Source organism: Penicillium hispanicum (genome assembly GCF_028827665.1).
Source record: "Penicillium hispanicum strain IBT 35686 chromosome Unknown utg000006l_segment0_segment0, whole genome shotgun sequence".
Taxonomy (NCBI): domain Eukaryota; kingdom Fungi; phylum Ascomycota; class Eurotiomycetes; order Eurotiales; family Aspergillaceae; genus Penicillium; species Penicillium hispanicum.
In genome coordinates, this window is record NW_026623198.1 from 3,038,130 (window position 1) to 3,061,624 (window position 23,495).

The 23,495-nt window shown below is 52.7% G+C and overlaps 8 protein-coding genes across 8 annotated transcripts; 4 read left to right on the forward strand and 4 right to left on the reverse strand.

The window, feature by feature from the left end:
* Positions 1-1,075: 1,075 nt before the first annotated feature.
* N7459_007482 (uncharacterized protein) lies at positions 1,076-1,497 on the forward strand (the record flags this gene model as incomplete). The annotated part of the gene is made up of 3 exons (XM_056946650.1): positions 1,076-1,250; positions 1,319-1,383; positions 1,441-1,497. 3 exons carry the CDS (start codon positions 1,076-1,078, stop codon positions 1,495-1,497), a joined length of 297 nt encoding a protein of 98 aa, XP_056798649.1.
* A 351-nt stretch (positions 1,498-1,848) lies between these two features.
* On the reverse strand, positions 1,849-2,847 carry N7459_007483 (putative TIM barrel metal-dependent hydrolase; the record flags this gene model as incomplete). The annotated part of the gene is made up of 1 exon (XM_056946651.1): positions 1,849-2,847. One exon carries the CDS (start codon positions 2,845-2,847, stop codon positions 1,849-1,851), a length of 999 nt encoding a protein of 332 aa, XP_056798650.1.
* Positions 2,848-3,794: 947 nt separating this feature from the next.
* N7459_007484 (uncharacterized protein) lies at positions 3,795-5,576 on the forward strand (the record flags this gene model as incomplete). The annotated part of the gene is made up of 4 exons (XM_056946652.1): positions 3,795-3,882; positions 3,944-4,366; positions 4,456-4,871; positions 4,950-5,576. The coding sequence occupies 4 exons, from the start codon at positions 3,795-3,797 to the stop codon at positions 5,574-5,576; spliced, it is 1,554 nt and encodes a 517-aa protein (XP_056798651.1).
* Positions 5,577-6,090: 514 nt separating this feature from the next.
* N7459_007485 (putative C6 transcription factor) lies at positions 6,091-9,205 on the reverse strand (the record flags this gene model as incomplete). Its single annotated transcript, XM_056946653.1, has 8 exons — positions 6,091-6,919; positions 6,973-7,285; positions 7,344-7,817; positions 7,877-7,958; positions 8,018-8,411; positions 8,509-8,579; positions 8,640-8,940; positions 8,979-9,205. 8 exons carry the CDS (start codon positions 9,203-9,205, stop codon positions 6,091-6,093), a joined length of 2,691 nt encoding a protein of 896 aa, XP_056798652.1.
* A 74-nt stretch (positions 9,206-9,279) lies between these two features.
* drs1 (putative ATP-dependent RNA helicase DRS1) lies at positions 9,280-11,782 on the reverse strand (the record flags this gene model as incomplete). Its single annotated transcript, XM_056946654.1, has 2 exons — positions 9,280-9,987; positions 10,043-11,782. The coding sequence occupies 2 exons, from the start codon at positions 11,780-11,782 to the stop codon at positions 9,280-9,282; spliced, it is 2,448 nt and encodes an 815-aa protein (XP_056798653.1).
* A 686-nt stretch (positions 11,783-12,468) lies between these two features.
* Positions 12,469-14,838, reverse strand: N7459_007487 (GNAT family N-acetyltransferase; the record flags this gene model as incomplete). The annotated part of the gene is made up of 1 exon (XM_056946655.1): positions 12,469-14,838. One exon carries the CDS (start codon positions 14,836-14,838, stop codon positions 12,469-12,471), a length of 2,370 nt encoding a protein of 789 aa, XP_056798654.1.
* A 1,094-nt stretch (positions 14,839-15,932) lies between these two features.
* On the forward strand, positions 15,933-16,772 carry N7459_007488 (ADP-ribosylation factor-like protein 2; the record flags this gene model as incomplete). Its single annotated transcript, XM_056946656.1, has 6 exons — positions 15,933-15,991; positions 16,046-16,156; positions 16,212-16,228; positions 16,277-16,422; positions 16,486-16,566; positions 16,641-16,772. 6 exons carry the CDS (start codon positions 15,933-15,935, stop codon positions 16,770-16,772), a joined length of 546 nt encoding a protein of 181 aa, XP_056798655.1.
* Positions 16,773-17,871: 1,099 nt separating this feature from the next.
* Positions 17,872-22,838, forward strand: N7459_007489 (putative gelsolin repeat protein; the record flags this gene model as incomplete). The annotated part of the gene is made up of 3 exons (XM_056946657.1): positions 17,872-18,034; positions 18,176-22,547; positions 22,598-22,838. The coding sequence occupies 3 exons, from the start codon at positions 17,872-17,874 to the stop codon at positions 22,836-22,838; spliced, it is 4,776 nt and encodes a 1,591-aa protein (XP_056798656.1).
* Between the last annotated feature and the right edge of the window lie 657 nt (positions 22,839-23,495).

A 23,495-nucleotide genomic window follows, 5' to 3' on the forward strand; every position in this document is an offset into this window, starting at 1 on the left:
GGGGGGAGGAAGCGTGGCTTGCCAGAACCATTTGCCCCATAATTATGGTACCTGCAGTACATAGGAGTGCTCCAGCCCTGATCGCCGTGTCAATATACTATTTAACGATGCCACAGACTTGATTGTCACAGGAAATTCGGGGGTTCGGTCTCTTCTCATCATGGGCCCTGATATATAGAACAAATGCAAGACCTCTTTACTTATCAGCGCTGTTGAACCTACATCTCCATACTAGATCAGGTCTCTAGTATCAGTATGACACGACACTAACCGCGCACGCAGATCTTTACACCATCATTAAGAAGACGTTCTTTCTTAGTGTATTGAATTTGATTGTTCGAAGTATTTCAAAATTCCATTCAGATGAGTGTCTTTAGCTCCCTTCGACTTTTACGATTAGGGCCATTCCTAGGAGCTGCATATCCTACTTCCCTCTTGACTGTCTCCAGTTGTCACCCCGCACCTATCTCGATCATCATACAATTCATATAAACGAAAGATCATCAATTGAATTCGCAATACTCATAAAAGCAGAGTCATCATGTTCTTCAGGACCCCATTGTCTCCCAGGGAATCAGGGTTTCAGATCATCGAGGCCTCTACCAATTCATATATGACATTTCCGTAGACCGTAGAAAAGCTTCCCATCTCTCTGCAATGACCAAACACAATCTAATCCAAGCCCTCATATGAGCTCATAGAGAGACGCGCAAGTCCGCTCAAAGCACACGGTTTCGCCGGATTGCCTCCCCTGGCGACACGCACGAGCATCCCCTGTTTACCGCGCCCACATTCACGAGAAACAAGAATGCAAGGGGACGACCCAACCACGTCCAAATGCACCAATTACATCGAACAACCGCGGCATCCATACCGATGTGAAACGAGGAGCCAGCCTTGCCAGCAAATGGAGCAAGGTATTCTCGGCGTCGTGGAGCTCCTTCATGGCCCTGGAAACCACCCAAACGACCCGCGTATACATCAGCCGATTGCCCCAGTAAACTCCCTCCTCAATAATTTGCACAATCGACAATACGCGCCCATACCATCATTCCATCACCTATCATCTCTCAATATGCGCGTCTCGTCTGCCCTTGTCGTCCTCGCCACGTTGGGCCTGGCCTCAGCCAAGAAGATCAATATGCACTGCGAGTTCGCGGCGGACCGTACTGGCATGATTCAGCAGCCATACTGCTGTCGCGATATGAAGCCGGCGGAGCACAATGCGAAGGCAAACGAGGCTCAGGACTGTATGTTTCTATCACTTGGTTGGACATGGGCAGCTCGGTCCAGCATACTAATGTTGATGCGTGAACAGGCGACCAGCTGCAACAGCCCCAGCTCTGTGAGGACCAGTCTCGGCCTGCCTGCTGCTATCAGATCGTGAGTAATCCGTGGTGAAGGTTTCAGAGACATCGCTAACATGGCTTGATTTAACAGGGCCCCAAAAAGATTTGTACTTCGCACGTCATCTTCCAGGATGCGGCTGATGTTTAGGGGTGGCACGATATTGGGGTTATGTTGATAACTAGACATGATAGGCGAAGTTGTTTGATGTTAATAACATCCACTGGTTAGACATCACGAATGAATGTCCAAGTCATACTCCCTATATTGCCTTTCCTGCTCATGTGGCTGGGCTTGAGACAGCAAACTCCGAAGTGCACCGCACTAACAATAGGATATAAAATCGAGTGACAACGCCCCATGTCGTATTGTCATTGCAAGGACAAATGTCTGCCATGCTCAGAGGTCCTGCGGGATATAATGATGCAATGTCTATGAAAACGCTTCAACGCAATGCACAAGAACGCTAGATATAACCAAATTATCAGGATGGGTCGGAACTCAGTCAGAGTTGATCCCTAACATCGCCTCCGTGTTCCTCCGAAACAGTCTCTCCGCCAGCCCAGGTTCATCGGCACAAAGCTCTAAGCACCACTCCGTGAATGGGCGGATATCAACGCCGGTAAAGCGCGTATGAGGCCAGTCTGTCGCATAGATGACTCGATTCGGTGCCGTGAATAGAAACTCTTGAGCCATGGCCTTCAGGTCGCGCATGTTGCGGTCTTTGGTGAATCGGTAGGGTGCGGACACCTTGATATAGGTGCTTCCTGCGCGCAGCAGGGATATCAGGGACTGAAACCCGGGGAGGGTGTACGGGTCGAAGGGCAAACCGTCTTTGCGTTGGGGGATGGGAAGCAGCTCGGGACTTCCGAAATGGTCGATGCAAAAGGTCACGCCGAGACGCGGCACGATCGACTCCAGCATCGGGAGCATTTTCAAGGGAAGATACGTCTCGATGATCCAGTTCCGGGGTCGAGCAATCTCGGCGTGTTGTAGCAGTGTCTCTTCCAACTCCGTCTGCTCCATGATTTGCCCAACGGACTGAAGGTTCACTCGCAAGCCACGCACACCAAGAGCGTGCCACTCATCAAGCGTCTCGGGTTGAGTGTTAGCGGGATCAATCACCACGATTCCACGGCCACGAGAAGGACCAATCTTCGCTAGGGCATCCAGGAGGCAGGAGTTATCAGTCCCATAGACAGATGGCTGCACAAAGACGAGGTTCTGTACGCCTAGGGTACACTCGAAGGCAAGAGCATCCGCCAGCGTGTGAACAGAAGGCTGATACACTGCTGTCTTCGAGACAGGAAATCTTTGCGGTTCGACAACGTGCATATGGCTATCCCAAGAACACACAGGGACCTTTGGTTTCGAGGACACGCTGGCAGTCGGCAGGCAGTGGATCAGTTGCTTCTCAACGCCAGTCGAGGGAAGCGCAGGGAGTGATATGCGACCTGGGACCCCGAGAACATTGCGACCAGCCTGGGCGGACGTCAGCATCCTGAAATGGAGTACATACGGCTGGTGTTGACAAGTGTGCGAGAAAGCAGCGCAGTACAAAAGATGAAAAAAAAAGCAGGGATGCCAACTCACCGACAAGCAAGGTCTGATACTGGGAGTCAGCCCCAGGGCAGCCCTCACCGATTTCATGCCGCCTAGGTCGGTCAACGTCCGCTACAACAGGACTCACAGGCAGTCAAGCAAGGAAATCGATTCATTTTAGAAATTTTTTGGCCGTTTGCCGTCTGCCGAGTACCACGGCCGCTACGGGCCTTTAGATATGACCCACCTCATTTTGATAGGAGCATGCAAGATGAGGGTGGTGGAAGGAGCGAGGAAGGTCGGAAGTCGTCCGTAAGGCCGGGCAACTAACCCACCCCGACGGCGGCCAAAGGAATCATCTTATTGCGTACTGCTCGAGTCATGGACCAATAGACAAGAGCCGAAGACATATCTAGGCTGCCACCGAGACAGAAAAAAGAAAGAGGAGGCCATGAGGCCATAAAGCGGAGCCATTAAGATGTGGGCTGCTCCGCGGAGCGATCCGATGTGAAGAAGTATGGAGACGGGCTCCAGCACGTTGCGCAGCCTCGAGAGCAGGGAAGTGTAGAGCCCTCTCCAGATTCACGAGCCCGAGCATTCTGCTCTCATGCCAACATAGTGATCGTCGACATGCAGCAGTTGAGACGTGGTGGATGCGACTTGGAGGAAAATAGCAGGTGGGAAGCGGAGGCACAAGCGTGGAAAGGTCGGACGTTGACCGAGCCGCCACCCGGGATGCCGAGCGTTTCTCTTTTCTCACATCTCACGATCCACGCCGCGGCCTTCCTTCGTCCAGCCCACTGGTTTGCTGACGCTGTCCGCCCTTCTTCCCCGGATTCCACTGTCCCACAGCTGCCTCCGCTAGCTGCTCGGGGGATCTCGGCCACTTGGAGATCTGCGCGATCATGGGATGGCTGGACCCCTCCCGGTGGCAGACCACCCCATACTACGCCCTAGTGGTCTTCGTGATAGCATGCGGCGGTATTCCCAAGGGTAGAATCTGTCCCGTGCTCGTGCGTTCGCCAGGTCATACAATGCTAATGCACGACCGCAGGTTATGACGAGGGTGGCTACAGTGCCAGCGTCAAGCTCCTCTCCTTCAAAATCGACTTCAACCTCCTATCATCGCACTGGACCAATAACGCGACCGGCCTGGCCAATCGCCAGGCAAACATAACCTCGTTCAATGTCCTGGGTGCGGCCTTTGGCGCGCTGGCTGGCCTCGACCTAAATGATCGCCTAGGGCGCCTGTGGTCGTGGCGGTTGGCGTGTGTGGTGTGGGGGATTGGACTCTTCATACAGGTTTTTTCGTCGGGAACATATGGCCTGCTGCTCTTCGCTCGAATTTTTGGGGGCCTAGGCGCTGGCCTCTTGACCGTCACATGCCCCCTGTACCTGTCGGAAGTGGCACCGAGGGCAACACGCGGTCTGTCGGTCGGCTTGTATATGGTGATGCTGCTGGCAGCACTCACAATAGGTAAGTCTCCCATGAAGTTGTCCCTTGCGTCCCTTCATCATTCCAGTGAAGTCCTGAAACTCTCTGACGTGCGCGTCTTCGTAAAATAGGCTTTTTCATCAACTATGGGGCCAATGTTCACATGCCTGCCACACGCACCCAATATCGCCTAGTTCAGGCCATCCCTCTAATTCCTACTGGCATTACATTTGGGTTGTCCTGGTTCTGCCCTGAGACCCCTCGTTACCTGGTTTCGAAGCAACGACACCAGGAAGGTCTGGAGGTCCTCGCCCGTCTGCGCGGGAAATCCCTCGACGATGATAGCCTTTTGGTCGAGTTTGATGAGCTGGATACACAAGCAAGAGAGCGAGCGGGCCTGGCGCCTATCTCGCATTGGGCTGCATTTAAAGAAACACAGACAAATGCCAACTATCGGCAACGCTTCTGGCTGCTCATGATTATGCAGACCATCGCACAATGGACTGGTGGCAACGGCATCACCTATTACGTGTCTACCATCTTCGAGGTATGTCATGCTCTAGACTCTCTCTCCTTTAAGAATAATATCTTTTAGCGTAAAAATCTATGCTAATTATGAATATAGTATGCTGGCATCACTGGCGAGTCTCAGTCCCTCATCTCATCCGGTGCATATGGAGTCGTCAAGCTTGTTCTCACCATGGCCTTTACCTGGGGCCTGATCGACCTCTTCGGCCGACGACGCTGCACGCTCACCGGCTTGGCACTACAGCTGGCAGCACATATCTACATGGCGGCCTACATGGGCCTGCGACCAGGTTCAGCCCAGAACAAGTCGGCCTCGGACGCAGCTATTGCATCCGTTTTCGTATATGCCGTTGGCTGGTCGGTCGGTCTTTGCACCGTCCCCTACCTATACGGGACCGAGATTTTCCCAACTCGCATTCGCAATATCAGCTATGCAATCAGCATGGGCTTGCACTGGTTCTTCCAGTTTGCCGTGGTCCGTGTCACACCTAACATGTTTGTTTCCCTCCACGTCTGGGGTGCTTATCTGTTCTGGGCTATCATAAGTGCTTTGGGCCTCATAATTCTGGGCATCTGGATGCCTGAGACCAAGGATGTTCCTATTGAGCGCATGGACGAACTCTTCTCTGGGCCGTGGTATCTACGCTGGCGTGCACGTCCCCAGTATATTGAGGAGTCTGTAGAGACCATGTCACACGAAAGGAGCAGACCCAAGTCCAGCTAAACGGCTTTTGTGGCATTACTAAAGCTGATCAAGTCTCACCTGCATTGCATATCCATTTCCACGTCGCCATCTTCAGGCAGCCCATCCTGTTACGTTACCCGGGCGAGTGCTCGACTTGTGCAATTTCCGATATACCCCTGTATCTATCATTTCTACATTATGTCGCTCTGTATATACATTGCCGCATGCCCAAGTCTCGTCATTTCAGCATGCAAACACTCTTGGACCAATTGACATACCTAGGTACATCTATGGATGAACTGCTTTGAAAGTTGTTACCTAGGTAGAAATCCTGCTTCGTGGCCACTCTATGTTTGATTTCATGGTAGCTATATCAGAACAGCCCGTCAAAGGATATATACATCAATTCCACCCTCTATAATCCCATTATTCATTCGACTTTTAACAAAAAAAAAGCCTCGACGCTGAGTTCGTATTGGGGAATCATCAAACACAAAAGACAGATGGGCAAAAGGATTAAGGCTGTTCCATATGAGAAGCCGATTTCTCATCACTAGCCCTGCCCGGTCCAATTTGCTTGAAATGAAGAACTCATATTCGTTGTGATCGGCTGTGCATATGAAAATGCCTCGAATACTTCGGGCGTGATCTCGTATGATCCTGGGTCGTCGACTGTTATGACTGCGTTAGGCATACCGCCTAATAGATGCGTCGGCGGCATCTGCGGCATATCGCCCATATGTGACAGGTCGAAACCTGGGACTGGATGCTGGAACATGTTGTAGCCTGGCATCATGGAGGCGGGTGTATTAGGTGCGGCGGTGCCAGGCTGTGTACCCATTGCTGTCCTGGTTGGTTGGTGCTGGTATTGGTGACTCGGGGAGGCGTGGCGGGATGGGTTGCTGCTGACGGATGAGGACTGACTTTGGTGGGCGAGGCGGGGCGGTGGTGAGTGATGTTGCTTTTCGGAGTCTGGGTTAGCGGCGGCGATTGTGATGTGGAGGTCGATTTGGAGCTTCTGGAGTTCTTGGTAGACGAGGCTGAGCGCCGTGAGGATGACGGGGTTAGAATTCTTGACCCGTTCCATCGCAAAGATGCAGAACTTGAGCTTATCCAGGGTGCCCGGAGCGGCGTATTTCAGAGCTTGGATCTCGAGAAGGAAGATTGATGCGGCCGTGTAGACGCTGTAGGCAAGGGAGAGAACGACATGGGCATCGCCGAAGGTGCGGCGATACAAGTCGTATAGAGACAGGATTGTCGTTGCTGATGTCATGCACTGGACAAGATGACTCTTGTCATATTCTTCTTGCCGTGTCTTTAACAAACCGCGAGAGCAGAGTATTGGGCGGTGGAGGAGGATGTTGGTAGTATGATACAGACAACTGGAGATGGAATCAGCAATCTGTTGCATCAATAGGCCAATGGAGGAACATACTTGAGGGTCATTATATGGCTTGGCGGGCAGTAGAGAGGTAAATCCGTTGCCACCAGTTTCAAGTAATCCGGCAGTTCATCCCACCAGTCGCTCAGGTTCTTGGCTTGTTCTTGCACACAATCATAGAACTCTGAATCGGTGCTTTGACGCATTGGATCGTAAATGTGGATCAAGATCTGGTTCAAAATCTCTGCCAGCCCACACATCTTCATCAAGCACGAAGTTGAACGTGCTTGGGTGGGTGGATACTGTGATCCATCGGGAAAAGTGACGCCATGAGGAGTCCATATCTCGATCTCCGAGGTGTCATCCACTGAAACGCTTGTGTCAGTATCGTGATCCCTTACACACTCCCCGGGAGGTATACTTACGCATCACACGCGGGGGGCTCACACGGGAGTTTTGCATCGTCGGTGCTCGGCCGAAGTACAAGGACACTATCTTGTCCCAGAGGTAACAGCTCCAGAAGAGGCGGTTACGGATCTCAATATCCTCATCGCTCAACTGTGCTGCCCCGGGATATTTGCGGCTGTCAATGGAAATTCCCAAGTCGTCCAGTAGTCGGAACGCCATCCCGCTGTATAGCCAGGCCTGTGTGCGGTTTCCACGACCACATTCCTGCGCACTGAGGAGTAATAACGTCTGGATGGTCGGAATGCCTGCATAGCCAACTTTGACCGATTCAAATAATCCCGCGACTGCACGTTGATAAAAGAGCGCTCCACCTTCATAGGCATCTAGAAGTGGGCCGACCTGAGGTTCTGCTTTGCACCACCGCACAGAATGTGACAACACGGCGTTCAATAGGATATCGGAATAATAGGGACCATTGATTTTCATATCACCTGTTTTCATATTGTCAGCACCTCTACCGAAAGAGGTCAAGTGTGGGGAAAACACTAACGAGTAAAGGCCGGACGATAGACGAAGTTGAACAAGGGCTGAATCCAGCACCAATGAGAATCCAGAAGATATCGAAAAGGCTCCTGCAACCAATCAGCCTCGTGGCACCCACGAGTCTTTCAATCTAGGAAAAGGATCTTACTGGCAGCGCAGCCATCTGCTCGAATGCCCGTTCCCGCCACGCACTGTTGATCAGCCGCTCCTTCCGAGCTGTTAGCTCGTGGGCGAAATGTGAAGGTGAGCTGGTCTCGTTGGCGATCCCGCTGGGCAATTGAAATAGACTGGTCGGGCCATGAAATGAAATGCGACCGTCGGTCTCAACATTCAAGCCTTCGAATTCCCGGGCGAGATCCTGCGTATCCTCGTTCTCGATCTTGACTCTGCGGCCTGCGCTGGAACTAGACTCCGCCACCGATGCCGGAGAGCTCCCTTTTCGCGCCTCCGCATCAGCCTGCTGGCCCTGGAGTTTGGAGAGGACATCCTCCAACTGGGCAACTCTCGATTCCAGCTGTTTGGTATAGGACAAGGTCGGGGCTCTGGATGGAAAGGCGGCGAAGGGCGACTATCAGTCATCGGCGTCGACGGTCGCGGGGAAGTGATAGATGATGTAAGGGAGGGAGGCCGGGCACTCACAGGCTGTACACGCACGTCTCGCCTCGCACGGCGCATCGCGAGCATGACGGACTAGCTCCGTTGCACTTGACCTGCACAAGAGTCAAGTCAGCCTATAGCAATCTCGGAATTTGCCCGACGGGCGCGCCCACCTTGCGCTTGCGACAGGCCTCACATGAGAAGGCGCTTTTCCGTGGAAGATTCGTCTTGAGAGGCACATCGGCCATATCGGAACCCTCGACCACCATCTTTGACGCACACTTCTCCTTCACAGGGTCGTTGATCTCGAACACGCGACCCCCATTGGATATAAGAGCAATAGCAGGAGAAAGAGGAGGGGGAGAAGGGAAGAAGGTCACAGATCGCAAAATTTTGGCCCCCGGGCGCGTGGGGCTCGATCGCGGGGGGAGTTTTTTTAACCTTCTGGTGGACCGTTTTTCGAGGATTGGCAAGCTTTCTTACAGTAGCAGTGAAGACTGGCAAGTATTGACGTCGGATCAGGACAGTCCGGGTTTAGAGTAGCTTGGATTAAGGCTTTGGATCCGCTTGGGCAATCTTGACGACGGGCCAATGAGCCACCCGGAGGCGTTGCGCCGGGCCAGTGGCCGCATGCGTTGGTGGTCCGATTTGCCTTCTCGTTGGTGCAGAGCGATGGCGATGAATCCACCGGCAGATGCACGGCTTTGACTCGGGAACTCTTCGGAAGCGTGGTCTGCATCGTCGGATCGGATGCGATGCGGATGACAAAAGTGAGTGCTTCATATGTGCAGATGGTCTATATCAATACAAAATTTATTTCTTCCCCTTCTTCTTGCCCTTGTCCTTGCCATTCCCCTTGCCCTTTGTCTTCGGGGCATCGCGTTCGGTCTTGCCCTTCTTCCACCCGATATTCCCCTCGTGTCGCATTTTGGCATCATCCAGTCGTTTCTTGTCCTTGTTACTGAGCTTGATCTTGTCTTTCTTGGATTTGCTCGCATCGGGGCCGTTGAGCTCGGAGGCGCCCACCTTGCGCGCGGCGCGTTTTTGCTGCTCGGTCTCGAACCAGGTTCGTTTCGGCCGGGCCAGGATTTCCGCCTGGTGCTTCATGAGATTCTCACCCTTGTTGACCTGCATCTCCGCTTGTGCGAGCTGCTTCTCGGTCTTCTCCTCTTGGAGGACTTCATCAACCTCGTCGGCGAGGTCTTCGGCCGTCTTGGCCCACTCGTCAGCGGTCGCGGGTTCAACCACCCGACTGGCAATCTTAGCTCCCTGGGCCTTGCCGGCCTTGACAGCAGCCTTGACCACCTTGCGGTCAGGCTCGGCTGCAATAGTGCAAGCACGACCGGAGCGGCCCGCACGAGCGGTACGACCGACACGATGCAGGTAGATCTCGTGGCTTTGCGGGGCTTCGTAGTTGATGACAGTCTCCACACCCTTGATATCCAGACCACGAGACGCCAGGTCCGTAGCCAGAAGGAACGAAACCTTGCCATCACGGAAGTTTTCCACACTTTTAATACGCTAGAGAGAGAATCAGTAAGGAATCCAACAATTCGGATGCGAAACCAGAGCATACCTGTTCCTGGCTCATGCTACCGTGCAATTCAGCAGCCTTCAAGCCTAACAGTCCGAAAATGATGCGAACACGATGCGCCTCCTTCTTTTGCCGGAAGAAGATGATGACACGCCCTGTGTAAATCTCCTTACACAGATACAAGAGATATCCGAGACGCTTATCTTCTCGGCCGGGGCGCAGACGGACGAACTCCTGGGTCAGCGTCACGGCGGTCTGTTTCTTAGCGTCCACTTGCAGCCGAACAGGCCGGTTGAGGCCAACCCGAATGAGCTTGTCAACAGTGTCCGTCATAGTCGCGGAGAAAAGCATTGTTTGTCTTGATCTGGGGATTGTTGTCAAAATCTCGTTCAACTCGTCGGCGAAACCGTCTTCCAGCATGCGATCAGCTTCATCAAGAACCAGAATCTCTAGAGTATCCACAGTAAAGCTGGGCGAGTTCCGCATATGATCAATGAAACGACCGGGGGTGGCAATGATGACATCCGGCCGCTTCTTCAAGATATTCTCTTGCTCACGAAGACTGAAACCACCAACGAGCTGACAGAATGTGACATCAGTGAAAGTGGCCAGCTTCACGGCCACATTGTAACATTGGACCGCCAATTCACGAGTAGGCATCAAGATTGCGACACGGCTGGTAGGGACCTTTCGAGGTCGGAAAAGCAGACGTTCGAGGATGGGGACGATGAACGCGCCAGTCTTTCCTGAACCCGTCACGGCACTACCGACGATGTCCTTTCCTAGAAGTGCCACAGGGACTGCTTTGCGCTGAATTGGAGTCGGGTCGGTGAATCCAACCGAAGCCAGACCTCGTAGGATTGGGCGAGAAAGGTTGAAGTCTTGGAATGTGCTCTTAGCGGCGGCGGCGGCGGCTTTGTCGTCGGTCTTTTCCTCGGGAGCAAAGAAGGCTTTGCGCTTCTCTGCTTCCTCAGCATCCACCTCGCTCTCCACATCGGATTCTTCTTGTTCAGAAGTATGATCTTCGGGGTGGCCGACGGGTGTAGCGACAGAGTCGTTATCAGATGCAGCGTCATCATCTTCGTCTTCGTCTCCCTCGTCATTCTCATCCTCCGGACCAGAGCCCACCTCAGGACCCTCAGCTTCGCTCTCTTCCTCGCCATCCGCGCCCATTCCAAAGCCGTCGGCGGCCATCAATTCATCGTCCTCAAAGTCCACCTCCATGCCACCATCAGACTCGGCATCGTCCTCTCCGGATGCGCTAACACTCTCTTCGCCCTTTTCGGCCGCGGCCTTTTTCTGCTTCTTTTTGGCCGCAGCATCCTTCTTGGCCTGTCTCCGGGAGATGATATCATCGATATCCACGGCTTTTTTATCACCGCCGACGCCATTTTGCTTAGCATCATCCGCTCCCCATCCATCAAATCCTTCGGTAACGCCGCGATTGGTGGCACCACCAACGTCGAATTCAAACTCGGGGTCTAGAACACCATCGTCCTCAGCAGCGCCAGCATCCTCGTCTTCTTCCTCGTCAGACTCTTCATCGTCCACAGGCTCGACATTGCCCTTTTTGCTCTTCACGTTTTTCGCTTGCTGCTTTTGCTTCTTGTTCTTTCCCTTGAGACCCTCGGCTTCGCGCTTGCGCTTCTTGTTGTCGGTAGCAGGGGCCTCGTCAATCTCTTTTTCTTCGTCGTCAAAGCGGGGGACGTCCTCGTCGTCGGACAGCGTAAGGACGAAGTCGTCGTCTTTGGCGGAGCTCCGCTTGGCTGAGTTAGGAGCCATTGTGGAGGTGAGTACTGGGAACTCAAATGGGAGTGGTAGATTTGAGCCTCCTCCGCTTCGTAAGAATTCAAGGAAGAAGAGAAATTCCCCAGACACGACCTTCGCCAACTGCAGACCGTCCAGACGAAATCAACATGCAGGAAAAAAAAGCCAGGGCGGTGAGAGGAAATTTTGGATGACATAAGATCGGGCGGGTCCCGACCTCGGGAGTGGACTAGTTAACGTCCACGGATGGATAACCTCATCAGCTGCAAGATATTTTGAAGATGTTCACCTTGCTTTCGCTTTATCTGCATGCTTGGCAGGGCTCGTCAAACTGTGCCTTTTTATTGCTTTAACCAGCCATATTAGGATGGATACTCTTCTTTAGGAGGCGCATTAAGTTTCATTTTGTGTTCATCCATCATCATCCTTTCTTTTGGCCTGGCCTTCTCTTTCCCCTCATCCTTTTTCTTTTTGTCTCCTTCATTTACTTCCTCCTTTCCCCGATACAAGCGTGCTGTGGCACTTAGGCAGTAATGGGCCATTCCTCAGTTAACAACAGAGGGTGGTGTTGTCTGGACTACTACCTAGTGTTCCAGGTATAGTGCTCACACCTCGAAAACCTGGTGTCCAGTCGGCGGCGAAGTAAACCGGCCACAATGAATGCGGCGAGCTAAATAGCAAACGTCCAGGCTTTTACAAAGTCAGCAGCTAACATCTCGTCTAAAGAGCGGGTCAATACCATACCGCTTGCCAAACTTCATGCGAGCCTCCTTGATGACACCCTGTTCTTCAAAGTTGAACTCTTTCTTCAGCCACTCCTTGGTCCATTTAAAGCTTTCCTCCATGCTTGAAGGGTAGGAGAGGGCACAAAGCAAAGTGGTCAGTGTGCGCATGGAGCCTTGAACGTAGGCATGCTGCTCACTCGGCCGGAATTTGTATCGGGGGCTGCCACGAGGATATCTGACATCCATGATGGACAGGATCATATCGACAAGGGCCCATCCAATATTCTTTTTCTTGGCACTAGGGTGCATGAACACCTGCAATTCCCCGACGTACTGCTCAGCACCGGTCGTGGCAAATGGCTTCACATAGGCATAACCCAAGATCTCATCAGACAGTGAGATCCACTCGGCTCCTTCGTTATCTTCCTTGCGTTGGACAGCGACAATAAATGGCAGATTCCATTGCTCGCAAGTGGTGATGACCTCTCGAACATCATGTGCTTCCATAGGCAGAATTTCAACACTCAGAGGTGATCGTTCTGCATACCAATTAAAGGTTTTCAGAAGCGAAGCACAGTCGTCATACTCCACGGGACGAAGAAAGGCATTTGCGTGGATACTTTTGGGTTCCAAGTTGGAAATGGAAGCCCAAGGCTCGTTGGCCTCATTCTCAGGGTTTCCATCTCGCCCGATACTCTTAAGGTACAGTCCCATATTATGCATAAAACCACTCGAGGTTTCGTGCCAGTGGAGGCGAGTTTCCTTGTCTCGTAGATCCCGCGGTGTCATCAGATTCTTGATATCCTGCACCATCATCGAGTATCCGCCATCCGGGCTAGCTGTTCCATCGAAGAAGGCAGAGTGGAAAATGTCAACCGTACAGCAGCAGGTCGGGACATTATCAAGCCAGCGGTAGAACCAGGCACGATAGCCTTCTCTGTTCCAGGTGGTAGTGGGACAGAAGTTCCAGCACGGCCCAAATTCCATTTGGGGGCAACTTTTAGGATTGCTGACTGTTGTAGGGAAAGGCTGCTCATCGTACTTGTGGTCGTGAGGCAAAGTTGGAGTGAGTACGAGCTCTTTGTTGATGATCATGGGATAGAGACGCGGAGATGCCTTATACGCCTTCCATTGAGTGTGGTACTCAGCGGTTCCGCGTCGAATGGTGTGCCAATTCACTTCTGGGTCCACCTCCTCATATCCCTCATCTGGGATGAAAGCAGGCGGGCTCACAGACCATGCCTCGGGTTCTTCGACGCCCTCTGCAAACAAGTTTCGCGCAATGTCTCGGTTATAGACATCTGAGGCCAGATCTTGTCCAGGGCCATTCCTAAACACTGGGAGCAAGCCCGGGCGTGCAGCTTCGTACGGCCGATCCGGGTGAGCGAAATCCAGCTTACGTGCATTCTTGATGATTGGTGCACCGATGACTTTGGCCTTTTCGATGGCCTCCTTCCAGCTCATTTTGGGCTTCTGGGAGTTGACGCGGGTGTCATTCTCGGTAGTGATATCATCAATTAGGTCATTCTGGACCTGATCTTTTCCCAGCGATTCATGTGGTTTAGGCTCCACAGTGTCATTTGCATTTTCGTTTCCCTCGGGAGCCTTAGGAACATTAACAGCGAGCATGATAGGAAGTGTGACACGCAGAGAAAGATCAACCCTGTCCTCATGAAGGGCTGTTGCCGCAGCGATGATTTCTTCAGTCGTGACAATATTATCTGGTCGAGCATCATGGTCAAGCATTACAGGCACTGGGGCAATGCCTGGCGCAGCTGTGGGCATTTGAGGCAAGGCGCTATCATCCCGACCAGTAGTGACCGGCGTGAGCAGTGCAAGTTGATGTTGTGCGGAAGGAGAGACCGAAGCAACCGAACCGGCAGGAGTATTCGGTTCGGTCAAGTCAATGAGCACTCCAGTTGGTGGGCCACCACCAGCATTCAATGTTCCTCCTGGGTGGTGCGTGTTAGAAGAACCATCCTGGTGTCCGTGAGAAGTTTGGTGACTCGAAAGCGCCCCGACAGATTGCGGCTCTATTGACAGCGAAGCAACGTCCTCACCATGAATGGGCTGTAGGTTATCTTCTTGGTTGAGTGGAGTCTGGACCAAACCGCCTCGACCACGGCCACCTTGGTCAACAGGCGGACTGTTGAAGCCCCCGCGGGTGGAATATCCACCTCGTGCACGACCGTCACGACCCATAGGGCCATTGTTGAAGCCAGCCCGGCCCGAGCGCCCACCTCGGCCGCGATAGTATCTGCCTCTCATTAACGGGCTGGCATGGATCGCCGCACCTAGCGATCGATCCCTGGTATTGCCCTGAGTCGAGCGAGGCTGATCAGCCATTTTGCTGATCGTGACGAAGTCTGGATGGCCATCAGTATTTGAAACCCTCTCCAACTGAGATTCACATTATTTAGTCGCCGTTTCTGCGAGGTAACTTACCTCTTGGACGTCAGTTGGTAGTGAAGTACCACTGAGATGGTACTAAGGAATTGAGGAAGCGGAGGAAGGTAGAAGAGGAATGGGAGGAGTTTTCGAAGCAGTTACTGTCTTCGTAGGCTGAGTTTAGCACCCGCCCAGATAGAGGCTTCGATTTAATGTCTGTAGCCTGTTAGCTGGTGTTTCTAAATGGGCTTGCCCTCGAGAATTAGCTTATGTGGTCACGGACAGGTTGCCTCGATCCCAAAGAAACTGCAGCAAATCTTCTCGGCAGAGAATTCCTAGTCTGTACTTAGCTTGCTGTCTGCTTCTTTTCTTGGTCTCCAATGCTCTGATTCCTGGTCCAGGCTCGTTCCTCAAGTAGTCTTGGGGTTAGGAGGGAAATACCTGACTCACTGGTATTTACTTTCCGGAAGGACTTTAGGAAGGCCAGCCCTTCGAAGCTTGCCACCGAAGTTGGTCGCGCACACTGATGAGAAGGAGCGAACTAATAACAGAGGGGAATAAGTGAGTCTTTGAATATGAAGGGTTGGCTCGAAGATGGGGTGGGTTGAGACAAGCGAGGGTGGGGGGTAGAAGAAGAAGAGAGCTTCAGAAGCACCCATCGTGAATGAAGCGGTAGCGTGTGGCATTAAGTCAATATATTCGTGTTGTTAATAGATTGATGTTTGAGCTATCTGAAGGCGCTGATATCCAAGTAGACCTTCTTTTCGCGGGGCTATAGTCCAGTTTCGCTGTATATGGGTATCACCTATCCCTCACCAACGCCCCTCGCATGTCATGAGCGAGAATTGTACGACGTATGTCAAACCTTACAGTCCCCAGAAACATCCAATTATATCAAATCCAATTTCTTAGGCTCACGCGTGGTGTTGGACAGCTTAGATTATATATGGCAATTCCCGAAGATCGGGGTTGGGCCGGCCGCTCCGAGCTGGCAACCTGACTTTTTCTCCACCTCCACACATCCTGGACCTTCCAACCCACTCCCAGCGACCATGTTATCAATACTGCGAAAGGCGCGTTTGAAGGACAAGGAGATGCGAATATTAATGCTGTACGAGGCCATGGTGGATATTGGGGAACCCTACTAATTATTATGTCGCTTCAGGGGACTGGATAATGCGGGCAAGACAACAATTGTCAAAAAGATCATGAACGAGGATGTTACAACTGTGAGCCCGACTCTAGGGTTCATCATCAAAACTATCGATTTTATGGGGTATGTGTCTATATCCGAGGATTGGCTGTTAGAGACGCGATGCTAACCGTCACAGATATAAACTGAATATCTGTAAGCAGCGCTGTCTTGAGGGGCCACCACGGGACTGATGATTCCTAGGGGATGTTGGAGGCCAAAGGACACTGCGGTCCTACTGGAAAAATTACTTCGAGAAGACTGATACATTAATTTGGGTTGTGGATGCCACAGATCGCCTTCGTGTGGACGATTGTCGGCAAGAGCTAGCTGGTCTGTTGCTGGAAGAGGTTTGTCCTGACCCACACTCAGCATTCTCAGGACCCCAAGGCTAACGATGTCTTCACTACCAGCGATTGATGGGAGCCAGTCTTTTGGTATTCTTGAACAAGACTGATGTGGAACATTGCATGACTGAGCAGGAGGTGCGAGAAGTAAGTGGGAACTACCAAGAAGGAAGAGGGCTAGGCCTGGGTCATCACTAGAATGGGGCTGATGAATACTGCAGTGTCTTGACTTGGATTCAATCAAAACGCATAAATGGACCATTTTGCCATGCAGTGCTATGACAGGCAGGAATCTTCATGAGGGGTTGGAATGGGTGGTACAAGATGCAAAGGACCGTCTCTTCCTCTACTAGGGTTGGTTAGGGGCCACCAGTTGATCCCTACGATGTCATCTTGAGATTCAAGGACCAGGAGGGAGACGTGGCCCTATCAGTATGGAGCTTATCTGAAAAATTCTCGAAAAAACTGTTCATACGGCTTCACTGGAGATCTTTGTCCGGTATCTTGGGATTTTTGTGGGTTTGTCTGGCTCTGCCGTGTTGGCTAGTCTAATTAAAGCATACAATACCAGTTGTGTTTCAACTCTGCAGGGCTGCAAGAAAGTTCTACGCAGTGTAGCACTCACATATGCAAGTTGAGCTGAAGTGTCAAAAGGCCTGCATGTCTTTCATGTAGATAGTTCATCCAGGCCGCGGCCGACTGCATGGTGTCTCCTAAGATATACATTGGTCTTAAAGTCACAGCAGGATGTTCCTTCTTTTGGTACTTTGGAAGTCAGATTCCAACACTAATCATTGCTAGAAACATCGTCTGATCCAAAGCTTTGAGGATTGTTTGGACATGAATGGGAACATGGTCCTCTTCCCAGTGCGTTTCCGGGTAGCGTTTGCTGCAAGGTACAGGCTGATAGATCACTTTCCAAGCTATAGGAACCAATGCTAGCCAGACCAGGGGCAGTGTCAATCCTATCCCTAGCCAGGGAAAAGGGGAGGGTGAAAATTTCGTCATTTATGGCGGCACATCCATGGATCCCAGCATCGAAACCGAAAACCTGCGGGGCGGAAAGCTGGAAGCGATCCGCTCCACCAAACCTTAGCATGATAAACAAACACCCGACACGCGCAACAGCCTCGTTGCGGTCTTGACCAAGTAGCATCCATCAGGCCGCAGCTGAGTTCCGAGTGCCAACCATGCACTCCAAATAATGAGAATGAAATGAACTATTGTAGAGACCGGCGGTCGAGGCGGAAGGGAGGAGAGGGATGTGCGATGAAGATCGGAGCCAATTGCGATGGATTGCGTCCCGATTTAATTTAAGCAGGGCGGAGAACACCTCAGCCCTTGAGTCTTCCACCCTCCCACTCTCCCCTCGTCAACCACTCCCTCTCGTCTCAGGAGTCAACATTTCCCTCTAGGAGTCTCGCCCCGTTCTGCGGTGACGCGCCACGGATCATGCCGACGCCCACACACCCTGACGGTTCCGAGGACGTGAACGATTTCCTGCTGCGCATCCGGGAACTCGGTGAACGCCGCGATAAAGAGGATGAGGAGCGCACCAAGAAGCTGGAGGACGAAATCTTGCAGGGCCGGAAGGAAAGACAGGCCCGCCGAGCTGGTATATATCCTGCCCCTCCCTTGGGCCCTGGCCCCGTCGCTGTTTCGCCGGCGTTGCAGAACCCCGCGCTACGATCACATTATGACATTCTGACCCACTTGACAATGAGATCTTGATGCTGACCTGGCTTGGTGATGGTAGAACGAGCCCGATCGATCGCCGGGTCACCCACCTTAAATGCCGCCAGACTGAGCGCTTCATCCCTCGGGCAGCCTTCGATCGATCCGCCCGAGCAGCTGGAGCCGACGCTGCAGACTCCGGACCCTGAAACCCCAACTGGAACGACGTTGAACCGACTGACAGAGGCTCGCGATGCCGGTGAGAAGAGGCGTGGCTCAGTCCAGGACACAGATGTGGATTCCCCCTCACGGGCGATACCGACGCTGCCCCGAAGTCGAGCCGGGACCTTGTCATGGCAGCAGCGTCCGTCATCGCGCGATTTTGGCAATAGATCCCCAGGCTCGACATCTCCCACCCGTTCCAGCCATTTGAGGAACGCGTCGACAGCATCGGAGGAGAACCAACTGTCTCGTGGTCAAATTGCCCAGTCCCTTTCCTCAAAAGACCCGACCTGGCTCCGTCAAACCCCAGACCGAGGTTTAAACTCACCGGCGTACCGAAAGAGTGAAGAACGACCGGAAAATAAACTGGATTTCGGTGCCAGCCATAGGCTGCCTGGCATGAGCCGTGAATCGACCGCTGAACCGGACAGAGTTGAGGGAGCGGAGGAGAGGTCTCCTCCACCAGGAACTGCTTCTTCTATCGGCGATAGCAACTTCAACAATCGATACTCAAGCGTATCATCGGTCTCGCCAACTACGGGGCTAGCATCACCGGTGACATTGGCGGATACCCCAAAGCTCGACCCCCCGCAGACTGAGGCGTCGGTAGATGACCCGCTGCCACCGTCCCCAACCCAGCGACGAATGTCTCCCGAGCGTACTCGTTCAACATCGCCAACGAAAGGCTTGGGTGGATTTGTACAAAGTGCCATGATGAAACGATCAGACAGCGTATCTAAACGCTGGAGTGCTCAAATCCCCCAGGGTCTTGCCCGTGGAAACTCTTTTATCAGTAATCGCAACAGCGTCGCTGCTCCGAGTCTCACTGCTAGTGTCAGTGACATGACTTCTACGACCAGCTTACATGCAAACCGAGAAACATCGCCATTTCCTACTACCAGCCAGCGTCCTAGTTCTAGCCACAGTGAAGCCACGGTGAATCCGCCCGAACCACCAACCGAGCGACCTACGACACCTTCTCGCCCAGTCAACGACGATACCATGCGCTCCGAAAGTAGTCCGACCAGGGCGCCTTTGTATGGCCATGCGAGATCTACGAGCTCTGCTACAGTTGATAGCCAGAACCCCGATGGCCCATCAAGTCCTTTCACCTCAAGAACAATGGATCCCAAACGCTGGAGCCCTACCAAGGCTACCTGGCTTGAAAGTGCGCTCAACCGACCCGATTCTCCTCAGCACCGAAGACAACCGTCGCAACAACCTTCGTGGGCTCGGGAACGACAATCGAGGGGCAGCGTGGATATGGGCCGGGTAAACAACTTCAAAGAAGTCACTCCCGTTGGCTTGATGCGAACCCCTCCACCAGGCGGCCATTTCAAAAAGCCCAGCATTTCTGGGCCCCCCTCAGTTCTCGGGAGTCCTAGTGCTACTAGAGCGAAGGGAATGATACCAGAGCCTTCGGTACCTGCGGAAAACGAAGCCTCGCCAAAGGACGAGCCAGTGATTGCCAATCCAGATTCCGTGGAGGCCAAGTCTCCCTCACCCGAACCTGGAGAACCATCCACCGAGCCGGACAAGACCCCGGAACCCTTAGTGAAGCGCAAATCACCACCTCCTCCCTTGAGCTCAAAGCCGAACTTCTCGCTTCCATTACGGGAACCCATGTCACCAAAGCCGAAGCCCCAGTCCCCTATTATCGATTTCAGGGCGAATCTGCGGAAACGAGAAGTAGCGAAAGATTCTGGCAGAGAGAATGAGCCGGAGTTCAAAAATGTGTTCGGGAAACTCAAGAAGACCGAAACTCGCAACTATGTCGCACCGGATGAACTGAAGAGCAATATACTACGAGGCAAGGCCGCTTTGAATGTGACCGGCGGTCCGAAGAAGACCCAGCGAGTCGACGAGTTTAAGGAAAGCCTTTTGAAACAGAAAGAAGCCATGAAAGCTAGCGGAGGCTCGATTCGACGGAACACTGTGGGTGAGCAGGATGAGCCACCGAAACCAGCTGAGGCAGTGCCGGAAGCCATTGCAAAGCGCAAGATCATGAGCGAGACGAACAGTATCCGCCGAACCAACTTCGATGGGCAGAGTGCTACAAGCCCTCGGGACCCTAGCTCCAAGCAGACCTCGCCAGAGCCAACACCACTATCTCCACCCTGTGCGGGGACCGAGTTTGCAAAAGACGAGCCCCAAGTGTTTTCTCCAGTTGAAAGCAAACCGAATCTGGCCGATCTAGATGCGAAGCCTAGTCCCAGCTCCAAAGAAGATGACCAGGATGGGATGCAGACAATTAGTCCTACCGCGGAGGTTGAAAAAAAGCTTTTCAATGAGGGAATGAGCTCGGTTCGTGGCTTGCCATCACCAGCAGTTGCAGAAGCCGCTCCTGCGGTTGCTGCGATACCAAGTTTGGCTGCTAAAGGGAAGCTTGCAGGCCGAATCAACCCTGCGTTAGCAGGGCTCTTATCTCGAGGCGCCCCTCCTGCAGCCGAGGCTAGGAAGGAGCCTGTGGCATCTACCCCAAGGGAGAGCTCGCCTTCCTTGCCTTCTGCTTCTCTTACCCACATGACCAAAGGTCGTGCCAGGGGCCCAAAAAGGCGACCCCCGAAGGAGGCTGCTAATCCTGCTGTCTCGTCTGATCGGAATACTAAGGAGGTTGGTGTCATTTCATCTCCTGAAGTCAAAACATCCCAACCTTCTCCTGAACCTGTAGTTCCTCCGGAACACCCCTCGGAAGGCTCCTCAAAACAAAACTTGGTTCTCGATACTGAAAAAGTCCAAACAGCGAGGTTCTTGTCCAAGCAACTCCCAGGAATAAACATAAGCCTTCAGAATGCTCTCAACGGCGGACTGCAACAAAGACTGAGAAATCTTTCTCCTAGCTCGACGGGAGATTCCAACAACCTTCCAACTAGTGACAAAGAGAATCCCACCCATGAGATTGAACTGCCCGGGAATGTGAGCCCCTCAACTCGACCCCCCGTTCCACCTAAGCCGACTGCATCACCCTCACCCTCCCCGTCGACACCTATTACGTCAAAGCCGCAATGGACTCAGCAAGCACGGTACATGTCCTCCTCGCCTTCTCCTCTCAGGACGAGCTATAAAGAAAACCGAAGGGAAACACCAACGACTCCTTCGCAGAAGGACGTTCCTGGTGTTATGGTCGCCGACTCGTCCCCGCCTCCCACCCGCCATGCCTCTCCGCCAGTTCCTCCAAAGCAGGTTGATATCTCCCTTGACAAGCCCTCTGACCCGCACATGCTCTCACGGAAGATGTCTGCACCATCGCTGGTTGCACAAGCAGCAGACGCTCGGAAGGTCATTTCTGGGTTCTTCAAGACATTCCCCAATGCTCGCGACCGGATGGATATCGACGCGCAGTTGATGCTGTCCTCCAAGATCGATGATCCGAAAATCAGAACTCTGAAGCGTCACATCTGGGAACTCACAGGGGATGGGAAACGCCAGGAACTCCCTGTCAATCAGGAATACGTCCTGTACGAGGGAGATATGTATTTGTGCGTGCATTTGTTCGAAATGCAAGGCAAGAACAACGCTGAGGTGAACCTATGGTGCGGAGACGATGTGCCCGAGGCCGCACTGGAAGATGCGCAACTGTTCGCCCGAAAAGTGGCCCGCGAGAATAGTTGCAAGCTGGAAGTGATTCGCCAAGGCAAGGAGCGAGTCCGTTTCATTCAAGCACTTGGTGGAATCATTATCACGCGTCGTGGTTCTGGCTTCCGCTCCACCTCCTCTTCCTTGTACATGCTTTGCGGAAGGAAGCATCTAGGCCAGATGGCTTTTGACGAAGTGGACTACTCGCTCCGCAGTCTGTGCACTGGTTTTCCTTTCGTCATCTCCGCTCCCTTTGGCAAGCAGTACCTTTGGAAAGGCAAGGGCAGTGGTCCCGAAGAGACTGGAGCTGCTCGGCTTATCAGCATGGACCTTGGCCTGACTGGCGAGTTTGAGGAAGTCGACGAAGGCCAAGAGCCGGAGGAATTCTTTGAAATTCTCACCGGTTCACGGGAGGCCAACCCGCTCATGTCCTCGGATTTTTGGCAACTCAAGGCGAAATATAACCATTTCGGCACCCGCCTGCTTCGCGTCGACCACGAACTAGGTCAACCACAGCGATTTTGGATGCGTCGTCCTGGCTCGTCTTCGCCCGTCGTTCGCCCAAATGACACTGTGCAAGAGATCGAGCCTTTTTGCTACAAAGATTTGACTGATCGGAATGTTTATGTTCTCGACACCTTTTTTGAGATCTATGTGTACGTTGCGCGATCTGGAGACCCTCAGGCCACCGCTAATTCTGTCGTAGGATCGTTGGTGAACAAGCATCTCCAAAGTCAGCCGAATTCGCGTCAGCCGTCGTCTTCGCGCACGAGTACGGTATCCTCGCCGCTTCACTCCAGGATCGACCGTTCATCCCCAACAGCTTTGTTGCGCTAGGTGGAATCCCGGACCGCTGCCAAAGCGCATTCCGCAAATGGGATCCGCGTTCTATACACGCCCCTTGCGTGTTTCCTCTTGACGTGGCGATCGAAGCTATTCGCTCTTAAGAGAACCGAGAGTAACAATTTCTGCTATGCATTGCTGCCCACCATTCCCTTTCCCTCTCTTTTCCCTTTCCTTTTTTCACCTTTCTTTTTTTCTCGTTCCCATTTTTGTTGCCTTTTCTCTGTGCATATTTCGGGCCATAAAGAGAGCATATTCGGCGGGGGAGTCTTCTTATTCTGGTGTACCTGCCCTAGAGGAGCATGGCGGAGCATCTGGGATGGACGTGTACAGGGGTATCACTTGAGAGCTTCGGTATATGCAAGTTCATGTACAAAATGCTGCTTTTCTTTACGTCCACCAATTGTTCGTGCCTACCTGGCGTTTGCGTGTCTAGATTTAGAGAACCTACATCCTTTGTGGACTGCCTAACTGTGGCGTATTCTCTGGAGCAGGAAGGTGCGGGACGTATGCACAGCAATTTCAAGCCAGACATGAGCTCGAGCTCGGGTTGATCTTGAGATGGCCTCTTTCAGGCTTGATCCTGGGAGTATGTAGTTAGTTGCGATATCGGTGGCGCCCGTGATCATTGACGCGCTGGTATAGAAACCTTAACCCGATATTCATTGAGTTTCCTGCCGAAACTCTTTTCCCTCGTGCTGCTGGAACAGATTTGCTGCCACTGGGGAAGTTGGCCCATTCTGAAGGCGAACAATTGCAGT